The sequence below is a fragment of the Myotis nattereri genome (genome assembly GCF_964212035.1).
Source record: "Myotis nattereri genome assembly, chromosome: 8".
Classification (NCBI taxonomy): Eukaryota; Metazoa; Chordata; class Mammalia; order Chiroptera; family Vespertilionidae; genus Myotis; species Myotis nattereri.
In genome coordinates this window covers 63,369,704-63,389,688 of record NC_138083.1, presented here as the reverse complement: position 1 = coordinate 63,389,688, position 19,985 = coordinate 63,369,704, and the positions used below count along the sequence as shown (strand labels likewise).

Below are 19,985 nucleotides of genomic sequence, written 5' to 3'. Positions count from 1 at the left end.
CAGATACGTTAAATGTTACCTGAATTTTGATAAAACACTACTTCCAAGAAATAAATTTTTATGAAAATACTTCAGACTTATCATAGTTGTCAGTCACTAACTTAATTTTGATAAAAGGAATTTTAATTTTCAGTTTATACCTATATGTTTTATCCAACAATTTAAGATAATTTGCCACTTAAAAAGCTAGCTGTGCTTTAGGACAAATTCGCAGATTGCTGAGAGGAAGTATTTGTTGGGGCCATGCTGACTTCCTTTATCTTAATACTTCCCTACTTTCCAGAAACAAAACAGACTTGTAAAACACTTTAGACTGTATAACTAACTCTTGATAATTAGTGATATTCAGGAATACGATCGATTGAAATTAGCACCAAACATATCTATAAATTTTTTTTGTATCAGAGATTATGGAAAACATGATAGAATTCCTGAAGTTAATAATATTTATGAGACTGACTTACTCATTGTTCTGGTAGCTGCCCTTTGAGACACATTTCTGATTCTTTGATAGTTTAGTGTGAATGGAAGAAGATGTATCATTTGCACAAATGGTGTGAGGGCTCTTTAGTCCTACTCCTTACAGGACGGAAGCTGAGGCTGGTCTTTAAATGAACGTGGCTTTTTGTCTAGGGTGTGCAGAAACCCAACATACAACTTCCTCATGTGCATTTTCTAATTCCTATCATTGCATTTTCTTGGGTCATCCAAGAGTGATCTGTGAAGCACAACAAGTATGCTTACCCTGGAGATTCCCACAGCTGCCGTTCCTGAGCCCAGCTCTGGGCCGCACTCAGCACCCTTAAATAACTGCTAACTCCAAGGTAGTTTGGTAAAAGAGGGGAGGAAGCACTTACAGTTGCTTTTAATACTGCAAAGCAGGGTGAAGATGAAGACCTTTGGGGCTAGATTGAAAAGAACCTGGAATGAAGACCCCCTTGCCTTTAAACCTATTCCCTATAGGCATTTCAGAAGCAATGCTCTTCTCAGGGGAATCCGTCTTTCTCTTCTCTTCCCTCTCTGTGCCACAGGTTGGGATCTCTCTCCATGCTTTCAGCACAACTCTCTCCTCTCCCCGTTTGAATGTTACTGACTTCCTCTTTATAGATGACTTTTAACTTACCAGAGTAGATGACTCTACACTGTATTGACCACTGCTTTCCTCCCCCTTCCTCCCTCAAGGCTTGGAGCATCACCTATCACAGCTGGCTGACTTTCGTGCTGCTGATTTGGTCATGCACTCTCTGGATGATCCGCAACAGAAGAAAATATGCCATGATCAGTTCTCCTTTTATGGTTGTCTATGCAAATCTATTGCTGGTATTACAGTACATATGGAGTTTTGAACTTCCAGAAATTAAAAAGGTCCCAGGATTTTTAGAAAAGAAAGAGCCAGGAGAACTTGCCTCAAAGGTAAGTGACTAAGAAACCAAGAACATAAAACATTATAACCACAATAAGCATAATAATCATATCTAAGCAAAAACTTACAAAAATCAGTTCCGAATATGCACTGCTTTACAAAAATGAATAGATATGAAACTATAATAATTCAAACACGAGCAAAACAAGTATTATACCATGCTTTTAGATCTTATTTAAAAGTGATGATGCTTTCCACTCAAAGAACAAATATAGTCCAAGTTATTTTTAGTATAAATTATACTTTAGTACAGTGATTTTCAATGGGTGTGCTGCAACTGGGACACTTGTGTACTGCAAAATTTTTTAAAACAGGCAATACCTGACTATTGCAGTGGCACTGACCTCTTTTCTTTTAGATTGTCAAATAATAATAATTTAAAAAAAAAACAACCAACACAACAATAAGCCATCCGGTATGAATGAATCAAAAATATCCCTATTTTTTTTGTTAGATTGGCAAAAACATATATTTTGGTGTGCCTCGGAACTTTAGTAATTACTTTATGTGTGCTATAAGATTAAAAAGATTGAAAATTGCTTGTATAGTAGAAATGAGATGGGGAACCAGTAAAATAAAATGTAAAACATATAGAAGGATTAGAGGACTTTGACAATTGATTTACAAAACAGGCTGAACTCATTGCTGTTACATATAATCATTGATTATTAGTTAAAATATTTTTCTCTAATTATGTCCTTTAAAAGATTTTTAGTAGCAAAAATTAAATATGACATGCTTTTCTTTCTTTACTGATTACATATAATAATCCTTCATCTGTAGTTAGAAAGTTCATAATCTCTTACTATCCATTTATTTTTATGGCCTATTTGAAGATTAGGTGCCACAATTCTCTTGTTTGGTGAACAGAGTAGCATATTCTAAACATACATCCCCTTTGTGTTGGTGACTTTGTGTTAAGACAGTAAAAGCAATCATGTGTAATTAGAATGAGCCTTGAAACCCTTCTTTAGGCAGAGAATTGCTCTCTGATAGAGACATTCATTTACATCACATGAAATTCACCTTTTTTATATGTTACAAGGCATATCATAGAAGCAATCAGACATAAATGGGGTGTTGAGTAGACCATACAGAGGATTGGTTCTTCTAACAGATTTTTTGGTGAAGGCTATTGGAGGTAAAGGAAACAAAACCTAACAGGTGAATGCTAATCCTAATAGGTGAATTGGACCATAATCCTCTGTGTTCATAGATCATGACAACTTTATTCATTCATTTATTTGTTTATTAATTCATTCATATAAAGCATCCATACCTACCCTACTCTCACCTTCACTCCCAAACGTTAATATTGATGAGACTTCTAAAATTGCATGCCACCTAACTAGTTGGATTACCTCCTGTCTAATTTAGAATTAACAGTTCTTTGGGGGAGAGGGACATTTGGGGGGCAATAAATTTTTTTACTTATAAAAATGTTATTCTGGGGAAACTAAGGTCTGTACTTACATTTTAATGTACCCGGGAGTTAAAAAAAAAAAAGGCAGCAAGACTTTGTTATAGGTAATAATACAACTCCAAGATCATAAAATATCTATCATGGTTACATTGGTCAAAGCACATTATTAAACACACACTGTTAACAGATAGCAGATGGGTCACTGTGACAGAAATTAAGAGAAAGAAAGAATATGGCCTGGGTCTTCAAAGGTCTGAACACCTCCGATGGAGGCAGACACAGCTATTTTGCCACATTCATCAGCTCCTACAGTGTCTCATTTCTGGCTCCACCAAACTACATCAACTACCACCTTCAAAACCTGGCTTTTAACTCACCTTCCCAACGGAAATCAAGCAGGTGCTTGACACTGTCTCGAATAGAAAAGTTAATTGAGCAAGCTCCCACTGAAATGTGGAGAACATGTTGCATTTGTTGAAATGTATTTACACCCAGAATGGTGGCTTAATTCTTGTTTTGCTAATTCCCTATTTTCAGATACTTTTCACCATTACTTTTTGGCTACTGCTGAGGCAACACCTCACCGAGCAAAAAGCTCTTCGAGAAAAGGAAGCTCTTTTATCTGAGGTCAAAATTGAAACTCAGGAAATTGAAGAAAAAGGTAAATTAGTGTGTACCGTGTGTGACTGGAGATGTTTGTGCTCAGCAGAATTACAGAGAAAGAGCCCCTATGCTTCAGACTAGGTGGAAGGTGAACATTCACTTGGAGTGATAAATAGCAGTATTGAACGATGTGAGATTTAATTTACACATGAGATTCCTAGGAGTTTTTGAAAATATTGTATCATTTGATCCTCACAAAAGTGATTCCCAGTTAAGGGAAGAAGGAAGAAGGGGCTAAAAGAAGTTAAATGATTTATCTAAGGTAATATTGTAAAAGCCACCAAACAATCAGAATTCAAAATTGAAATAGTAGTTTTAATTTGTGTTATTGTTGCCTCTTTATTTTTCTAGAACCTGTTGTACTTAAAGCTATCATGGATATTGCAAATGAAATAGGTATTCTAAAAGATTAGTATAAAATATTACCAAATTTATTTCTTTTAAAATATACCATAGAAAGGTTATTAAATTTGACTATGATTAGTTATAAATGCTTCCTGGTTTACTAGAACAGTCTAAAACCATTCAAATCACATAGTAACACATAAAATACATGCTTCCATGTCCCACATCTGACACCTGTTCAAAGTGTGGTTTTGGTCAGGGAACCAGCTCGTTGTAACGGCACAGTCTTTTATTTTGAAGATGACGAACAAGATACACAAGTGGAAGGAGAGGCTGAAGAGAAGGGGGAAGAAGAGGAAGAAATGGAAGAGAAGCAGGAGAGTAAGAAAGAAGAGGAGGAGGAGGTGGAAGAAGATGACGACCAGGACATCATGAAAGTCCTTGGCAATTTGGTGGAGGCCATGTTCATTAAGTACTGGATCTACGTCTGTGGAGGAATGTTCTTCTTTGTCAGCTTCGAGGGTAAAATTGTGATGTACAAAATCATCTACATGGTGCTGTTTCTGTTCTGTGTGGCCTTGTATCAGGTGGGTCATCAATTGTCCTCTAGTTTTTAATTCTCACACCCATCCCAGGAATATATGTGCGCTTCCTATGATGGCATTTTAAGTTACTATAATAATCCCGTGAACAAAAATCATTTAAGTGATATTCAATTCAAACATTACAGATTAAGAACTCTAAAATGGGAAGTGACTTCAGTTTGTTCATAATTTTAAAATTTTAGGTTCTTAAAAATAGTTCATGAGCTTTTCAAAAATGTTTGATTAAAAAAGGAGCCTATAAAATTAGGTTAATTTTAATAGCAATTTAAGAACAATGACTGAATAATCTAAAATACTGAATGATACTCAGTTCACTTGTGTTCTAGAGTCTGGAATCAGAAAACTGGGTGTGTGTATACACCTCTATTATAATGTGTCAACTGCTTAAGCATTTTATTAATTAGAAGTTTTAGAATATTGTATTATACTTAATTAGTCTCTCTACAAATTCAGTTTTAACTGATGATAAAAGTTTTAATTCAATGATAGAAACAAGTACAGCAGTAAAATGTTCTTGCATGCAGCCAATAAAACACATGAAGCAACTGTAATAAACAAGAGTATATTACATGTGGAGATAAAAATATATCAACTGAAATAAATCAAGTTTTGAAATACTCTTAAAAATTCAGGGAGGTGCTCTCTAATGAACATCCATGGCTTGTAGTAAAGAACAATGTCATCTCTCCATGGTGGTTTCACATTTTTAATCATATACTACCACTTTGATTTCAAAACTGAGGCAGTTTTCTCCAAGCTATAAACAAAATGATGGCAGCATCTACTATACTGTTCCTTGAGTGTCCTATAGACCATAGCTTGTGCTAAGAGCCTTACAAACATTTTATCCTCTTAACTCTCAGAGTGGTTACTTAGGGAGGAGGAATCAGAAGCTTAGTATGGCCCAGCCACTTGCCTGAAGACATAGTTAACTTGGGGTGCTACCGAGATTCCAATCCAGATCCATTCAACTCCATGAGGAACAGAACTTAGACTTTATTTTCAAGTATTTGTAAATATCATCATCTGTCTTAGTTGAATAAACTGGACATTTTTTGTGAGTTTTTCTATAACCAGTGTTTTGTTTGTTTTTCAATGACTGATTCACAGGTGCACTATGAATGGTGGAGAAGAATTCTAAAATATTTTTGGATGTCTGTGGTTATTTACACTATGCTGGTGCTTATCTTTATATACACATATCAGTTTGAAAACTTCCCAGGCCTGTGGCAAAATATGACTGGATTGAAAAAAGAAAAGTAAGCAATTTTGGTGTATGAAGGAATGTAAAAGTGACAAGCAGGATTAAGACTTGAAAGCATATTGTTCAAAACACTTTTATGGAAGATTTTAGTAAAACCTGGTGTAGTTAATGTCTATAAGTTTCTTCAGAACAGGATTTGTGTCTTATTCATTTGTGTTCTCTCCGTTTAATCCCGATCTTGGCACATAAAAAGGACTCTGTGAATATTGACTTAAAAGTGAATTGACCGAAAGTGAATTTTCAGCTCTATTTTAATGAAATTACATTTTCTAAAATCAGTTTTATGTGAAACACACCTGTTTAGTACTTAACCAGTCATGTTTTCTGATTTCCAAATGGAAGCTCAGCTCTTCAGTTCATTAGTAGTTCATGGACTCACCATATAAAGCAGCAGCCTCTCCTCACTCGTGTAGCTTGTGCCATGATTATAAAGAGCAGTCGATGACACAGGGAAAAATTATTTAAGTGCTTATAGACTAGTGGTTATGAAATGATTTTCCTTGTGCATGTAATAGATGGTACTCTATCCTTTTCTAGTTTGCTTCTTTAAATAACTGAAATTAGTTTAGAAATCCAACCAGAATTGGGCATAGCATAAATATACTTTTGGTGGCTAAGAGAAGAGATGAAAAGGATCACCAAGCAGCTAGACTAACACCTATTTAATATGTATTCAACAAATATTTATTGAATGCCCTCCATGTGTCAGACACTGTTCTGTGCCTGGGAATACAACAGGAAGCAAGACAGACAGAATCTAAGCCCTTTGCAGTTTATATTCTAGTAGAGGAGACAAACCAAAGAGAGACTTAATGTATAAATTAATTATAAATTGTGACAAGTCTGTAAAGGAAACAAAAACAGGCCGAGGTAGTGAACAATGAGGGATTCCAACATAAATGAAGTGGTCAGGGCAGGCTGCACTGAGGAGGTGTCACTTTAAGTCCCACCTGAAATATAAGAAGGAGCTTGTCTTTAGAAAAAAAAATGTGTGAGTTGAGATCTGAGATGCTCAAGAGCATCCCAGGCAAAGAGAACAGCAAATGCAAAAGGCTGGACAGAAAGTGGCACATATGAGGAACTGAAGGAAGGCTCTCCGCCAGGAGCAAGGGGGTGGAGAGTGGAAGGAGAAGAGGTGGGAGAGTTCAGCCAGGCACCCAGGACGGACATGACTTCTTGGTAGGACTGGTTGGTATTTCATTCTTGGTGCAATTTTTAAAAAGTCTGTAAAGCACCTAACTGAGAAAAAGTGATGTGTCAGGAAGCACGAGTAGAAAAACAAGAAGACTGCTCAGTGAGCAATAGCAGTGAACCTGTGAGACACGATGGTGGCTTCACCCAGAATCGGTGGCGGTAGAGATGGACAGCAGAAGTGCCGATTCAGGAGATGTTCAGGAAGGCAGTGAAGGCAAAGTGGATGAATGAGATTTAAGAAAAAAAAGAATCAAGGAAGACTTCCTGACTTTGGAATTTGGCACAAGTTAGACTATTTTACCAGAGGGGACTCTAGTGGTGAAAGAGGTAGAGAACAGCTTGGCTGAGGAAAATAGGGAAATTAAGAATACTGTTTTCAAAACACAAAGTTTGAAATATCTATGAAACAACCAACTTTCAGTAGACATTTTGGTATGAGAGTGAGAGTCCACAGGAAAAGCCCGCGTTTTAAATGCACATCTGAGTCATTGGTGTAAAGATGGTATTTAAATCCCCAGGAGGAGATTATATTTTCTAGGGAAACTAAGCTCCAGAAGGACTCAATACTGAGCCCTGGGGTATTTCAGCATCTGGAGGTTCAATGGAAAAGCGGGAGGTGGTGACAGAAGAGGGAAACCAGGACAGTGTGGGGGCATGAAGACCAGGGTGGTTGCAAGAAGGAATAGAGGCAAAATTAAACAAAGACAGAGAAGCAGCCACTGAATTTGGCAATATCAAGGTTGTTATTGTCCACTGTGAAAGCTGGTAAATTGGACTGCTGGACACCTGACGAAGGTGTCATTTACAGTAAAAAGACTGTGGCTTCACTGCCTAAGAAAGCGTCTTGTTTCTCTCCCCCTCCCCCCCACCCCCCGCCCCCTGCAGGCTTGAGGATCTCGGCTTAAAGCAGTTCAGCATGGCTGAACTATTCACTCGCATATTCATCCCAACCTCCTTTCTGCTGGTGTGCATTTTACACCTTCACTATTTCCATGACCGGTTCCTGGAACTCACAGACCTAAATTCCATTCCCAGCAAGGAAGACAGCCCCATCTACAGGTGAGTGAGCGCAAGAAGCACACTTCTTAGGAAGGCAGCCCGAATTTCCCTCCTCCCTTGGCCACCTTGCAAGAAACCAATAATCTAATTTAGAGTTTCAACCTCGAACTTTCCATGAGTATCAACCTGTAAGTGAGAAAAAAAAAGAAAAAAATGTGGGATATTTGATGACACTTTTTGAAACAATTGGTAATGATTTATGACATTAATATAAAGTGACCTTGGTAGTTATTGAGTAGATTCAGAGTAGCTGTGTAGACTAAAATAGTTTAGAGTTGGTGATCTATATTTTGTGTCTAGCTAATTCAAAGGAGTTTTCTATTGTGCTGAAAACCACTAAGGAAGTCATTGTGAGCGAGAGCTTTCCAAAAGATGATTGGGCAGAATTTTCCCTTCTGTTTTGGAAATGAACCTTCGCTAACAGGATAGAATCTACCATCCACAATAGTGCTTGCACCAATTTAAGGAACACAGTAATTTGATTGTTCCCTATTTGTAACTAGAATAACATTTAAGAAGAAAAAGTGAAGACAACATCTTTTATCAGCATTCTGTTGTTATCTTTGCAACAATAAATATAAAGTGATTACAAGTAACAGAGGGGATATTGCTCTCCCCGCCCATGTGTGCTGCAACCCCAATGGGTTATCGCAAATTCCCCAATCTGTTGTATCACAGGAAAATTGCCATCATTCTTCTATGAATGTCAATACTGATTTTCTTCTCTGCCTCATAGTTAGTCTATGATTCAGTTTTTGGAAAAACGCTTGTTCAGTAACTAAGAAAGCCAAGGGCTGTATTAAGGAGTGTAGATGCCACAGCTGAAAATTCCCCTAACTCTTTTCAAGGGAAAAAAATGAGTACATCAAAAGAAAATGAAGTAATATTTCATGAGGCACAGTTTATGAAATACCAAGCTTTCAATTTTCTGCTCTAATAGGAGCTGGAATTATGGATAACTCAAAAACACTTTCACTTGATGATGAAAACATTTTATAATTGTTTTCTCTTTACTGATGACCAGCAGATGTATTTTCCTTGTGTTTTGTTGAACCTGAGCTTACATTTAGTTTTCATTCTGAGCATACTCCAGATGACTGTCAGTGTGTCAGCCAGTCATTATTTCTTATCCTTTTACCACCATAAATAATCAAGCTCAATGAAAACCAGTGTCCTCCTAGTGCCCCAGGAGGAGAAGGGTGTGGACGGGGTAAGTTGCTGCCTTCAATGAGAATCAAACGTTCAGAAACATAAAGTAGTTATTAGACTTATCAGGGTGATCACTTTGGAAGGTATATAAACGTCTAATCACTGTTGTGCACCTGAAACTAATATAATATTGTCTATCAACGTTAATTGAAGTATAAATTAAAAATATATATATAAGAAAAACAGAAGTTTGGGGGTCCCTAGGAGAGATTATTTGTAGGCAAACTTGTTGGCAGGAAAAATAACACTAAGATTAAAAATTTATAAAAGCAATGCCTGCATAGACAACTGAATTTTTAATAATTAGAAAAAATATTATTTAATGATTCTTTTGACATTGCTTGTGATATATATGGGTCAAACTAGCGTTTGATATTTAACTCTGACAATGTAACATAGTTTATTCAATTTCAAAACCTCATCATTTTTTCAAAAAGTCATATTCATTAATCAAGAAAAATATTTTAGTCAGCAGAGATTTGAAATGTTTGTGAAACAAATATAATTATTACTAATTGCTAATGAATCTAATTTTTTTCTTCTAGATGCCCTTTTCCCCTTGCATCTTTCTTTTCTATGTAGGAGCCTTTTCTTGCCATTATTATTATTATTATTATTATTATTATTATTATTTAATTTGGCTGCATATGTCCCTCCTACTACAGTTAGTGAGAGCCCAGGCCACCATTATTTTTTATTGTCATGTCTCAGTCCTCTTTCACACAGCCAAACAGAGATTAAGTCACAATTAAAAAACAAAAACAAAACAACAGAGAATTTTAGGACCATAGTTTTATAGAAGACAATACATCTCAGAAAAGAGTTTACCAGCCTAAGGAATCATAACTTTTGAAATAGAGGGTATGTGAAAACTGAATTCCCTTGAGTATATAGAATATTACTCAATCCTGTAGTTTCTGGGGAGGGACTACAGCCTCATGTCAAGATGCATTTCCCATGTTTCCTCGGCTGCTCCATTTACAGCCCTTACTCTCTACACCATAGCAAGAGAAGAAAGGTTGCAGTGATCTGGAGCAGTGTGAGGTCACTGCTTGCCTTCCTCACAGCTTTGCTTTATCACTAAGCACACCCTTAACAGTTACTTTCCAATAAAATTTAAAGGGTAAGGGGAGAGTAATAATAGCAGCTATCTGAAGAGCTTAGGTACATGGGGTTTTATTTTTAGTTTTGTGTTGGGGGAAAAAGCCTTCTGGAACCTTAAAGAATTTGAAGGACTCACTCCAGTTTAGTATTTTTGGACTTCATATAAGAGTTTAATATAAAAGCTCCCAAATTTTAACTTCAAACATATGCTCTATAGCCTATCTTTTTAGCAATTCTTTCACATTGTAGTATTTTTCTTACTTATAATGTGCACCTCACATTATTATTATTATTATTATTATTATTATTATTGTCTCTGGAGTGCTAATCATTGACTACATTAAATTTGAAATGATGAAGAAGAAGAAACCTTTTCATGCCCTAGCTGGTTTGGCTCAGTGGATAGAGCATCGGGCCTGCAGACTGAAGGGTCCCTGGTTCAGTTCCAATCAAGGGCGCATCCCTGGATTGCGGGCTTGATCCCCAGTGTGGGGCATGCAGTAGGCAGCCAATCTATGATTCTCTCTCATCATTGATGTTTCTGTCTCTCTTTCCCTCTCCCTTTCTCTTTGAAATCAATAAATATATATTTTAAAAAAAGAAAAAAATATTTTCAGAGCTTGGATTAACTGTCATGCTTTGCTTTCTCTCTCCCACCTCCTTCATAGATACTTTAATAAAGAGGGCCCACAAATTGGGAATAATCAAATTGTTGTGTTCCTTAAATTGGTGCAAGCACTATTGTTTCTGTAAATATCCAACTGCCCTTGTCCTATTTTGTCCATTGCGTGTGTGTGCTATGTGCATTGTACACATAGGTAGTGTTGGGAAATGTCACATGTCTGGAGCAAAATTTATTGTGCTTAGCTGTACCAAATTTGTAAAGTCAGCATTATGAAAAAGTTTTATGAAATACATAAGAGAATATTATTATTTCTAAGTTGGTATTCTCAGGACTATCATTTCACTCATATATTGATAAAAATATATAATATCATACCACAGTTATAATTCTGATATAATATATACTTAATAATAATGTACTCAATATTCATTACTTATTTAAATATCCACCACTGCAATTTGTCTTAAATTTGAAGGCATTGTGATGCATATAGAAATAAAATGACTTTTTTTAAGCTTCTCTTTTAGGAAAACCTTAGAGAACAATATGGTGAATATGGTTATCTAGTAGGATTGTATTTTTTTTTTTTAATTCTGGAAAAGGAGTAAGAGTTAATCCTTGAGATTGTATTTTATTTGATAGGGATGCTCTGAAAATGTAAACATTACAAATTTTTAATAAGGTATGTAAGATGGGAAGGGATGAGAAGAATGGAGAGACTTATATTTTTCCTGAACATGTCTAATTTCATGTTGCTATGGGATGTTGCTATCTGTTTTTGGGTGCCTGAAATGTGTGTTGATGACATACCTGATGATGGAATGCTTACAAAACACAATCTGCTTTATTCGTCACTGTCTAACAATCTCCTTTCTCTCTCCAACCTGTCTCTCTATTGCCACCGCATGCAACCTTGTGCTTCCACCTCTCACCTCGTAGCCATGCCAAAGTCAATGGGCGTGTATATCTAATAATAAATAGGTGGGTACTTCAATGTTTTCTCTCTTGTTTTTGTTAAGAAGGGTCTCTTGGTATGTTAAACACCTAACTGTTTTGTAACTGAAAAGTTATGTCATCAGATAGTGGACAGTGGTCTTCAGGTATGCTCATGGATGTATTTTGCAAATCAAACCATTTGGTGTTTATTCCAAATGGTGCCGCCAAGTGGATTCGGAGGAGGTTGACGAGGGTCTTCAGCTGGTGCTCACTCAGCCTTTGGTCTTTGTTCAAATTTCTTTGGTAGAATTAGCTCAAGGCTGGCCTGGGAGCTCATCTTTCTCTTCAACACATAATTGAGAGCTCAGCTCAAGAACCACCTCCTCCACAGACTTGCCCATAAGCGCCAGCTTTCCTGCTAAAAGTAACTGCCCTTCCTCTGAATTCCCATGGCCCTTTCTGATCGCTGCCTCCCAACACTTGCCTCCCAGCCCTCTAGCTGCCTGCTTGTCTTATCTCCCTGGTCAGAGGTGTCAGCTCCTCAGGCCTGAAGGCCCTGTATAAATCACCAAGGTATCCACATATCACCTACCTTGGGGCCTTACCCATTAGTTGACCCTCAGTAGATATTTACTAAATGAAGTGAAAATAGTCACAACAGTGCATGGTGAAAAGAAAATTAAAACATCGATTTTTTTCAAATATAGCTCTACATACTGAAGAATGATATTTTACATCACCACATTTCACAATATGTTTACATAACACAAAAGGCACAAAGACAGACACTGAGACACAACCCTATCTTAGATATATGTCACCTAGCTGGGGAGATAAAAAAAAAAATGCAAGTGACCACAAAGAGTGGCATTGATAGTATTGTGTATATATTTGTCCTCAAGTGCCCCAACAGTTCAGAGTAAAGATCCTTTGGCATCTTATTTGCTAAAACTATTCTTATTTTATTAACTAGGTCAATTAAAATAACCACTCCCGAAACTTCATGTCATTAGTAATAAAACCAATAATTTAAGTAATAGAAACACTTATCCTGCAATAAATCCAATTAATATGCCTCTTTGAAAGAGTTTTTTTTTTTTATTCTAGTCACTTTTCTCTTAGGTAAAATCCCAAGGCTGACAACCAAATAGCAAACCTTAAGGGGTAGAACTTCTAAAAGGAAGTGCGAAAAATTAGTGCATCCTTGTGCAGATTGTGAAAGAAGGAGGAATGAGGACTGGCAGGTTGCTTTCAGAAGCCAGTTTGTTGACAACCTGAGAGAGCAAAGTGAACTTCCAATTTTTAGCTGATAGGTGCAGAAGTAAAATACAGACTCTAGCTAGAAATCTTGAGCAAGTATTTAAATCTCATCCCTCAAAACACGAGGGACTATTATCTCTTTCTCTCTTTGTGTTTCTCATAAAGTGTTTACCACTTGCTTTATGAGGAGATGGCAGGGACACCAAAGAGGACAGGAATTGGTTTATGGGCCAGGTAGGCAGAGCCTGATGCAAGTTTCGGTCCTGATTGCCCGAGACTTACCTCTTGAGAGAAACTTATGCTTGTTACCCCAAGTCACCAGGCCCTTGAATTCACTCAGGAGACCCAGAATGATCAAGATTCAAAATGATTAAAAACTCCAAGTATACTAAACATTGGCACTATCCTCTTCCTAGTGGAATCTTTCACTGTTGTCTGAGTGTTAGCATGTTACCAAACAAACTCGTCTCTCACTTGATAACATGTGCTTCTTGAGGGTTTTTCTAAAATTAAATTTATTGGGGCGACATTGGTTAATAGGATCAGACAGGTTTCAGCTGTAGATTTCTATGTTACAAGATCTGTATACTGCACTGTGTGCCCACCGCCCAAAGCCAAATCATCTTCCGTCTCCACATATTAGGAACATATGCTTCTGAAAGGCAGTATGTGTGTTCCGTTTTGAAGAAAACCTACTTTTGATTAGAATGATAAGGTGAATGCTTTTATTAAGTAAAGAAACTTTATTTTTCCCATAATTTATTTATGCTCACTGTTGTGCTTTTCAGTCCCCAATGAAAGTGGATTAGCTGCATTCAATCAACTTCTGGGTTGATTAAAATGTAGACATTACCTTATAAGGTAGGAGGCAAGGCAAAGTTTTGAGGAGAATAGGTGACTGATGGCATTTCAATGATATGAAGAATTGTGGGGAAGATCCAACTGAATTGGTAATCAGTATGTATTAGAATACTTTAGCGGGAGCAATGGGTATTTCTCCCACATATACAGAAATGGAAGCCATTTACTCCCCATCCTGCCTAGTGGATTAGTTTGGAGGAATTAGTATCACACATGTTTAAGATGTGATATTAAATTTACAAGTCATTTGCTCCTCTATGAATGCAGTCTTCAAAAAGTGCTTATAGTTTCTAGAAAATAATCTTAAACACTATAAAATTCTACTTTGAATGTTACTTATGAACACTATAGGTTTGCAAGAAATCTTCTTTCTAGTAGTCTATTGAATGGGGTGAATGCAGTTTGCATTACCACATATTCCAAATCAAAATAGTTATAAGTAAATGGAATATAGATGGAGATTTTACAAAGGTAGAATTTCCATTTTCTTTAATGGGAACTAGCTTAATATGTGGCTTTTCAACAACAAATTCTTGTACAGAATTAAGCCTCTTTAATTCTCATGTAACATAACCTGTTTCTGCTGTTTCAAATAAGAATGCCTCGCCCTAGCCAGTTTGGCCCAGTGGATAGAGCTTGGCCCATAGACGCCCTAGACGGTTTAACTCAATGGATAGAGCTCAGCCCATAGACTGAAGGGTTCTGGGTTTGAGTCTAGTCAAGGTCATGTACCTTGGTTGCAGGTTCCCCTGCCCTGGTCGGGTTATGTGCAGGAGGCAACCAATCGATGTGTCTCTCTCACATTGATGTCTCTCTCTGTCTCTTTCTCTCCCTTTTACCCTCTCTAAAAATCAAGGGGAAAATATCCTCCAGTGAGGATTAACAACAACAACAAAAAATGCCTCTCCAATGCATAGAATTTGGTCACCAAACAGTCAATGAATCATAGTGTATGCCAAGCATAATGCTGAATGTTGCAAGGGATATGAGTAGAGTATGACTGGATTTCTGGCCTCCAGGAGAGAGTCCTCAGAATAATAATTGGAATAAAATGATGTTGGTATAAATAGAGAAACACACACAAAGGGCCATGTAATCATGAAGGAAAGAGGGTGAATAAACAGATAAATATCATCTGTTTTGTTAGAATGCAAAAGAACAGTCAGGGAGAGAACTTTTATTTTATTTAAGAAATAGTGAGAGGATTAATGATCAGAGCCTGAATCATAATAAAAACAAGGCAACACAGTTATAAGCATGGTTAAAGAAAACACAGAGAGGAAAATGAGCTCCTGTGGGAAAAGGCATGAAAAAAGTGGGATTGATGGAAGTAGGAGGGAGAGGGCTATTTGGAGGCCTGAAATAGAAACCCTTCATATGATGATTTGGTAATTCACACGTGATAATCAGTAAAAAAAATTTACCAGTACTTTAAGTTCCTTAGCCAAATGTTTCAGGGAATGTTGGTCCTAGAGTGTGATTTTTAGTGTAGCTTGAAAAATCTGGATCCTTTCTTTTTCATTTGCTTGTGGGGGGAAAGGCTAAATGAAGGTATACATTCTTTCCTGGAGACTCAGGAAAGAAAACTGTATTTTTCTTTGAGTCTTTCATTCAATAAACTCCACTCAATATACCCTGTGTGGAAGGGCACTCTGGGGCCTTGTTGCTTGAGGACTTTTGTTATGTAGCCACAGTAGCAGGTGCAGAAACAGCTTCATCTCTGTGCTTTACTCCATAAATAACACGAATTATCAGAAAGCTCTTTGTCAGCACCAAGCCATGGCAGTGTCGATGGAGACATTAGAAACGCACTCTGAGATGGTCATGCTTCCACAGTAAAAGCTAGAAATCCCTGTCGTGACAAAAATGTTTATCTTCTCACTTACAAAATGCAAGCCCCTGGCAATGCTGAAGAGAACATATACATACTGACAACTGGCAACCGCAGCACCCTACTGCTTTTGCATTTAGTGCCATTCGCTCTGTAGAGTGCCGAGACACAGGAACAGCAGTGTGCTCGCTGCGGTGTGATGCGCAGTGCTGGTTGTAACATTTGACGTGGCAGTTTCAAGACTGGGCAACTTTTCCCAAACATGGTAGGGTCCATTGACTAGCTTTAGAAAATATGTCCACTGAACTTCTTCCACCAGGGCTGAAACATCCTTAGAATGTTATTTCTTCATGCAATGAATAATTTGTTTCTGGCATTATTTAATTTACCTGCTTGACAACAAGCAGGCTGGCATGGCTCAGTTGGTTGGGTTGCCAATTTGATTCCCGGTCAGGGCAGCTAATCGATGTTTCGTTCTCACATCGATGTTTCTCTCCCTCTCCCTTCTTCATTCTCTAAATACCAATAAAAATATTTTTAAGTAATTATTTTTGAATGATAGCCTTTCTGAAAATTGAAGGACAGTGTAGATTCATTCCAATAGTTATCCAACATCATTGGTGTGTTTCAAATATAAAACCAACCATTTTCAAGTAAGCTTAGGTTTTTATCTAGCCAAACTTCCTCATTTTAGAGAAAATAAATTAAATCCCAGGAGGGTTAAATAATTTACTCAGAGCCCACAATTATACAGGTAGGATAACATTATTAATTGTTCATCCTGTGACAACAAAGCTGATATGTATAGATTAATTATGACAAATGGAGAAGACCACCAGGATCTCCAGCAGACCTTTTCCTAATACCTACTCTGTTACCCACAAGTGTTCCTTCAAACATTCATTTGAATATGAATAAAAAGAACGTTTTAAAAAATCAAGATATAGATCATACTTGTTCTTATCCACTGTGAAATCAGCTGCAATGCCCTGGCTGCTGTCCCTGCTCGGTGAGGCTGCTCCCCTGCCCTCTCTCAAGGCTAGCACAGCAGGTCACATCCGTGCCCGTGAACGGGACATCATGCAGACACCCTTCTGGAAGCATTTAGCACCCACCGCATATGCTTGAAATGATGGCAGAACGGGATGAGTCTATGCAAAGGTTGACGGAAAGCACACATTCGTGAAGAATCTTTTTAAAACCTGTATAAAATGTGAATGACTTGGTTCTTGGGGGATGGTTTGCTGCGTTACTAAAAAAGCATGACATGATTTGCCTCAGTAGCTTATATGTTCTCTCCCTTACAACCTGCAGTCCTGTCCACTCTCAAACCAGTTGCCAAGCCCAGGGTCCCCAGCACATGCACGCTGCTGATGCCACCCTGGAATGCATTTGCGTTAGCACTTCCCGCAGCCGCACATAGTGGATGATATGTAGCATGATGTGTGATCTCTGATAGTCCTTATAACTCTTCTGTTCTCATCTTTTTTTTTTCCTTTCTATTTCAATTACTTTGAGCAGCATCAAGAAAAAATTACCAATCCACCAAAATGCGTAAGTCCCCCTGTGAAGCCATGAAATGCTCGCTCTACATGACACCATTTCATGCTTCTACATCCTAAACTCTGACCATTTTCTCCTCCGGGAAAAATGTCAAGTTTAGGTGTCGAGAGCTCTCATGACTTGACTAATCACTACCACCTGAATTGGAAGAGATAACAAAACCTAAGTGAGTTTACAGTTTGGTTTTAGAAAAAGCTTTAAAAACAAAAGTGACAAGAGGCTAACCACCCCACCTTGCAAGGCCTGTGCAAACGCACTGATGTTCATTTTTGTTTCTCCTCCTGTAACACGCCCCTCACTCACTCGGCTGTCTCCCAGCCTCCTTGCCCCTCCTGACTCCGCTGCTCTCTGCCAACAGGCTGGCCCACCCTGAAGGAAGCCTGCCAGACCTCGCCATGCTGAACCTGACCGCCAGCCCGGAGAAGCTGGAGGGGAAGCAGGGGGCTGAGTTTGGTGAGGAGAAACCAGAGGGATGCTCTGAAAAAGTGGAGAAGGGTGAACCTGGGAAAGACAGCGAGGAGGAGGAGGAAGAAGAAGATGAAGAGGAGGAAGAGACATCAGGTAATTCACTCACTACTGGGAGCTGCTCAGGAAATGGTGGCAGACAGACCAGTGAATGAAGCACAGACTTGCACCAAACAGATCCATATTAGACCCATTGAGTAAAACAGAAATTGGGGAGTGGTGTTGTGGTTGCTCGAGTGAAATGTTTCTGTTCCATTTGCAAAGCCAGAAAGAAGAAAATGACTAATTTGATTGGAAGCTATGATTAAAATGAGCCTGACCACATTTTGTGAACTGAGGCTGGGTCACGCTGATGCTTAGCGTTCACCTGCTGTTGCCAGGGGAGCAGGCTCTTCCCACCTCGGGCAGCCGGCTGCCTGGCTGCTCCCGCAGGCCACCGAGAGCCTTCCCCACTCTCTAGTCAAGCCCCTGGGAGGAGCATGGCAACTTACAGAAGCATGACTTTGGCAATAAGAATGTCATTTAGATGGAGCTCATGTTACTTAATATTCCCAGGAAATTAGGGAATCATAGTTCAGCTTTAAGAGATAATCAGGTCAAGATTCTTCTTCACATTAATTAAATTAAAAGGGAGATAAAAGTAACCTTGTCCCTGGACATGCTGCCTAAGTCATCATCACCACATGGGAGTCTTAGACTACCCTTCACCAGATTTTGGTAGTCTTAGAGTTTACCCACTACTCTTATTTTGCATTTTCTTATTCCAAACTGAACGTTCCAAGATATGCTTCAAATAACAATGCCTCCCTCTCAACAACACACACACAAAACAAACATGTCCGCTTTTTGTGTGTTCTCGGGTGAATTCCTGTTTTGCAGATTTAAGGAACAAATGGCATCTGGTGATTGACCGCCTCACAGTGCTCTTCCTCAAGTTCCTGGAGTACTTTCACAAGCTGCAGGTGTTCATGTGGTGGATTTTGGAGTTGCACATCATCAAAATTGTTTCATCGTACATTATCTGGGTCTCGGTGAAAGAGGCAAGTGAACATTTGTTGCATCGTCAGGTCAAACAGGGGGGCATTATTTTTCTTTTCCAACTGTCTATTAATTTTTGGACATGTAATTCCCAATACATTAGAACATCAAGACCTAAGATAGGCACATACACTTAATTTTACAAAAAAGAGAAGGACAATTGTCCCGAAGGAAGGGAAAAAAAGGCTCCTGGCTTAGTTCCTAATTGGCTTGGTCATATTACAAAGGTGACTTGCTTTCATTAGTTGAAGTGGTGAGAGCAAGCTGCCTTTCTGTACTACAAGTGAGAAAATCTATCTCCCCAAATTCTCTTTGAGAAATAAACAATAGTTTATGTTACCAAAGAATAAACTTGGGTTCCAAAATTTAATAAAATTATTAGTAGAGTTCACCTTATTTATTATTGGACTAGAGGCCTGGTGCATGAAATTCATGCACAGGTAGGGTCCTAGGCCTGGCCGGTGATCAGGGACAATCGGGGCCTTCCAGCTGCCAGCTGAGGCCTCCCTGCCCAGGCTGCCGGCCGCCAGACAGGGCCTTCCTTCGTTCCGTGCTGCCCCCTGGTGGTCAGTGCACATCATAGTGAGCAGTCGAACTCCCAAGGGGACACTTTGCATATTAGCCTTTTATATATATAGATGTTTTGAGACAAGACAGCAATGACACTTGCTATTTGTAGCTCATTACTTTTGATTAATACAAAATATATCCTTTCTCAAAAATTGCTGATCAGTAAATGGCAAAATGAGAACTAAGTCAGCATCCCCTGTTAAATCTTTAAGAGGTGTGACCACATTCTTTGGATTCAAACTATCCTCAGCCAAGGCCATCAGCCAGGGAGCTTGTTTTCACAAACGTTCATGGTCATTCTACCACAAATACTAAACCTTTTCAGGGTTATCATTATGGGCATCCAAGGGAGGAGAGGACTTTGAGAAAGAATTTGTTACAGAAACCTTTCTCATATAAACATTCCTTACTGAGGAATGATGCCACTTTGGAATGACATAATTTAAAAATATGTAACATTCTCTTCCCCTTTTATACATAACTGTGTTTTCCTTTCTAAGGCTCCTAGAGTGCTCTAGGAGATCAAGTTATTCTTTGAGGAAAGGGA

The 19,985-nt window shown here is 38.2% G+C and overlaps 1 protein-coding gene across 1 annotated transcript in view; it reads left to right on the top strand.

The window, feature by feature from the left end:
• PIEZO2 (piezo type mechanosensitive ion channel component 2) overlaps positions 1-19,985 on the top strand; it is a 336,118-nt gene that overhangs the window by 243,883 nt on the left and 72,250 nt on the right. The window contains exons 13-19 of the mRNA XM_081097137.1: positions 1,183-1,413; positions 3,384-3,507; positions 4,155-4,441; positions 5,570-5,718; positions 7,803-7,976; positions 17,724-17,926; positions 18,710-18,870. Coding sequence (XP_080953263.1) covers positions 1,183-1,413; positions 3,384-3,507; positions 4,155-4,441; positions 5,570-5,718; positions 7,803-7,976; positions 17,724-17,926; positions 18,710-18,870 — 1,329 coding nt within the window. The remainder of the gene's footprint in view (positions 1-1,182; positions 1,414-3,383; positions 3,508-4,154; positions 4,442-5,569; positions 5,719-7,802; positions 7,977-17,723; positions 17,927-18,709; positions 18,871-19,985) is intronic.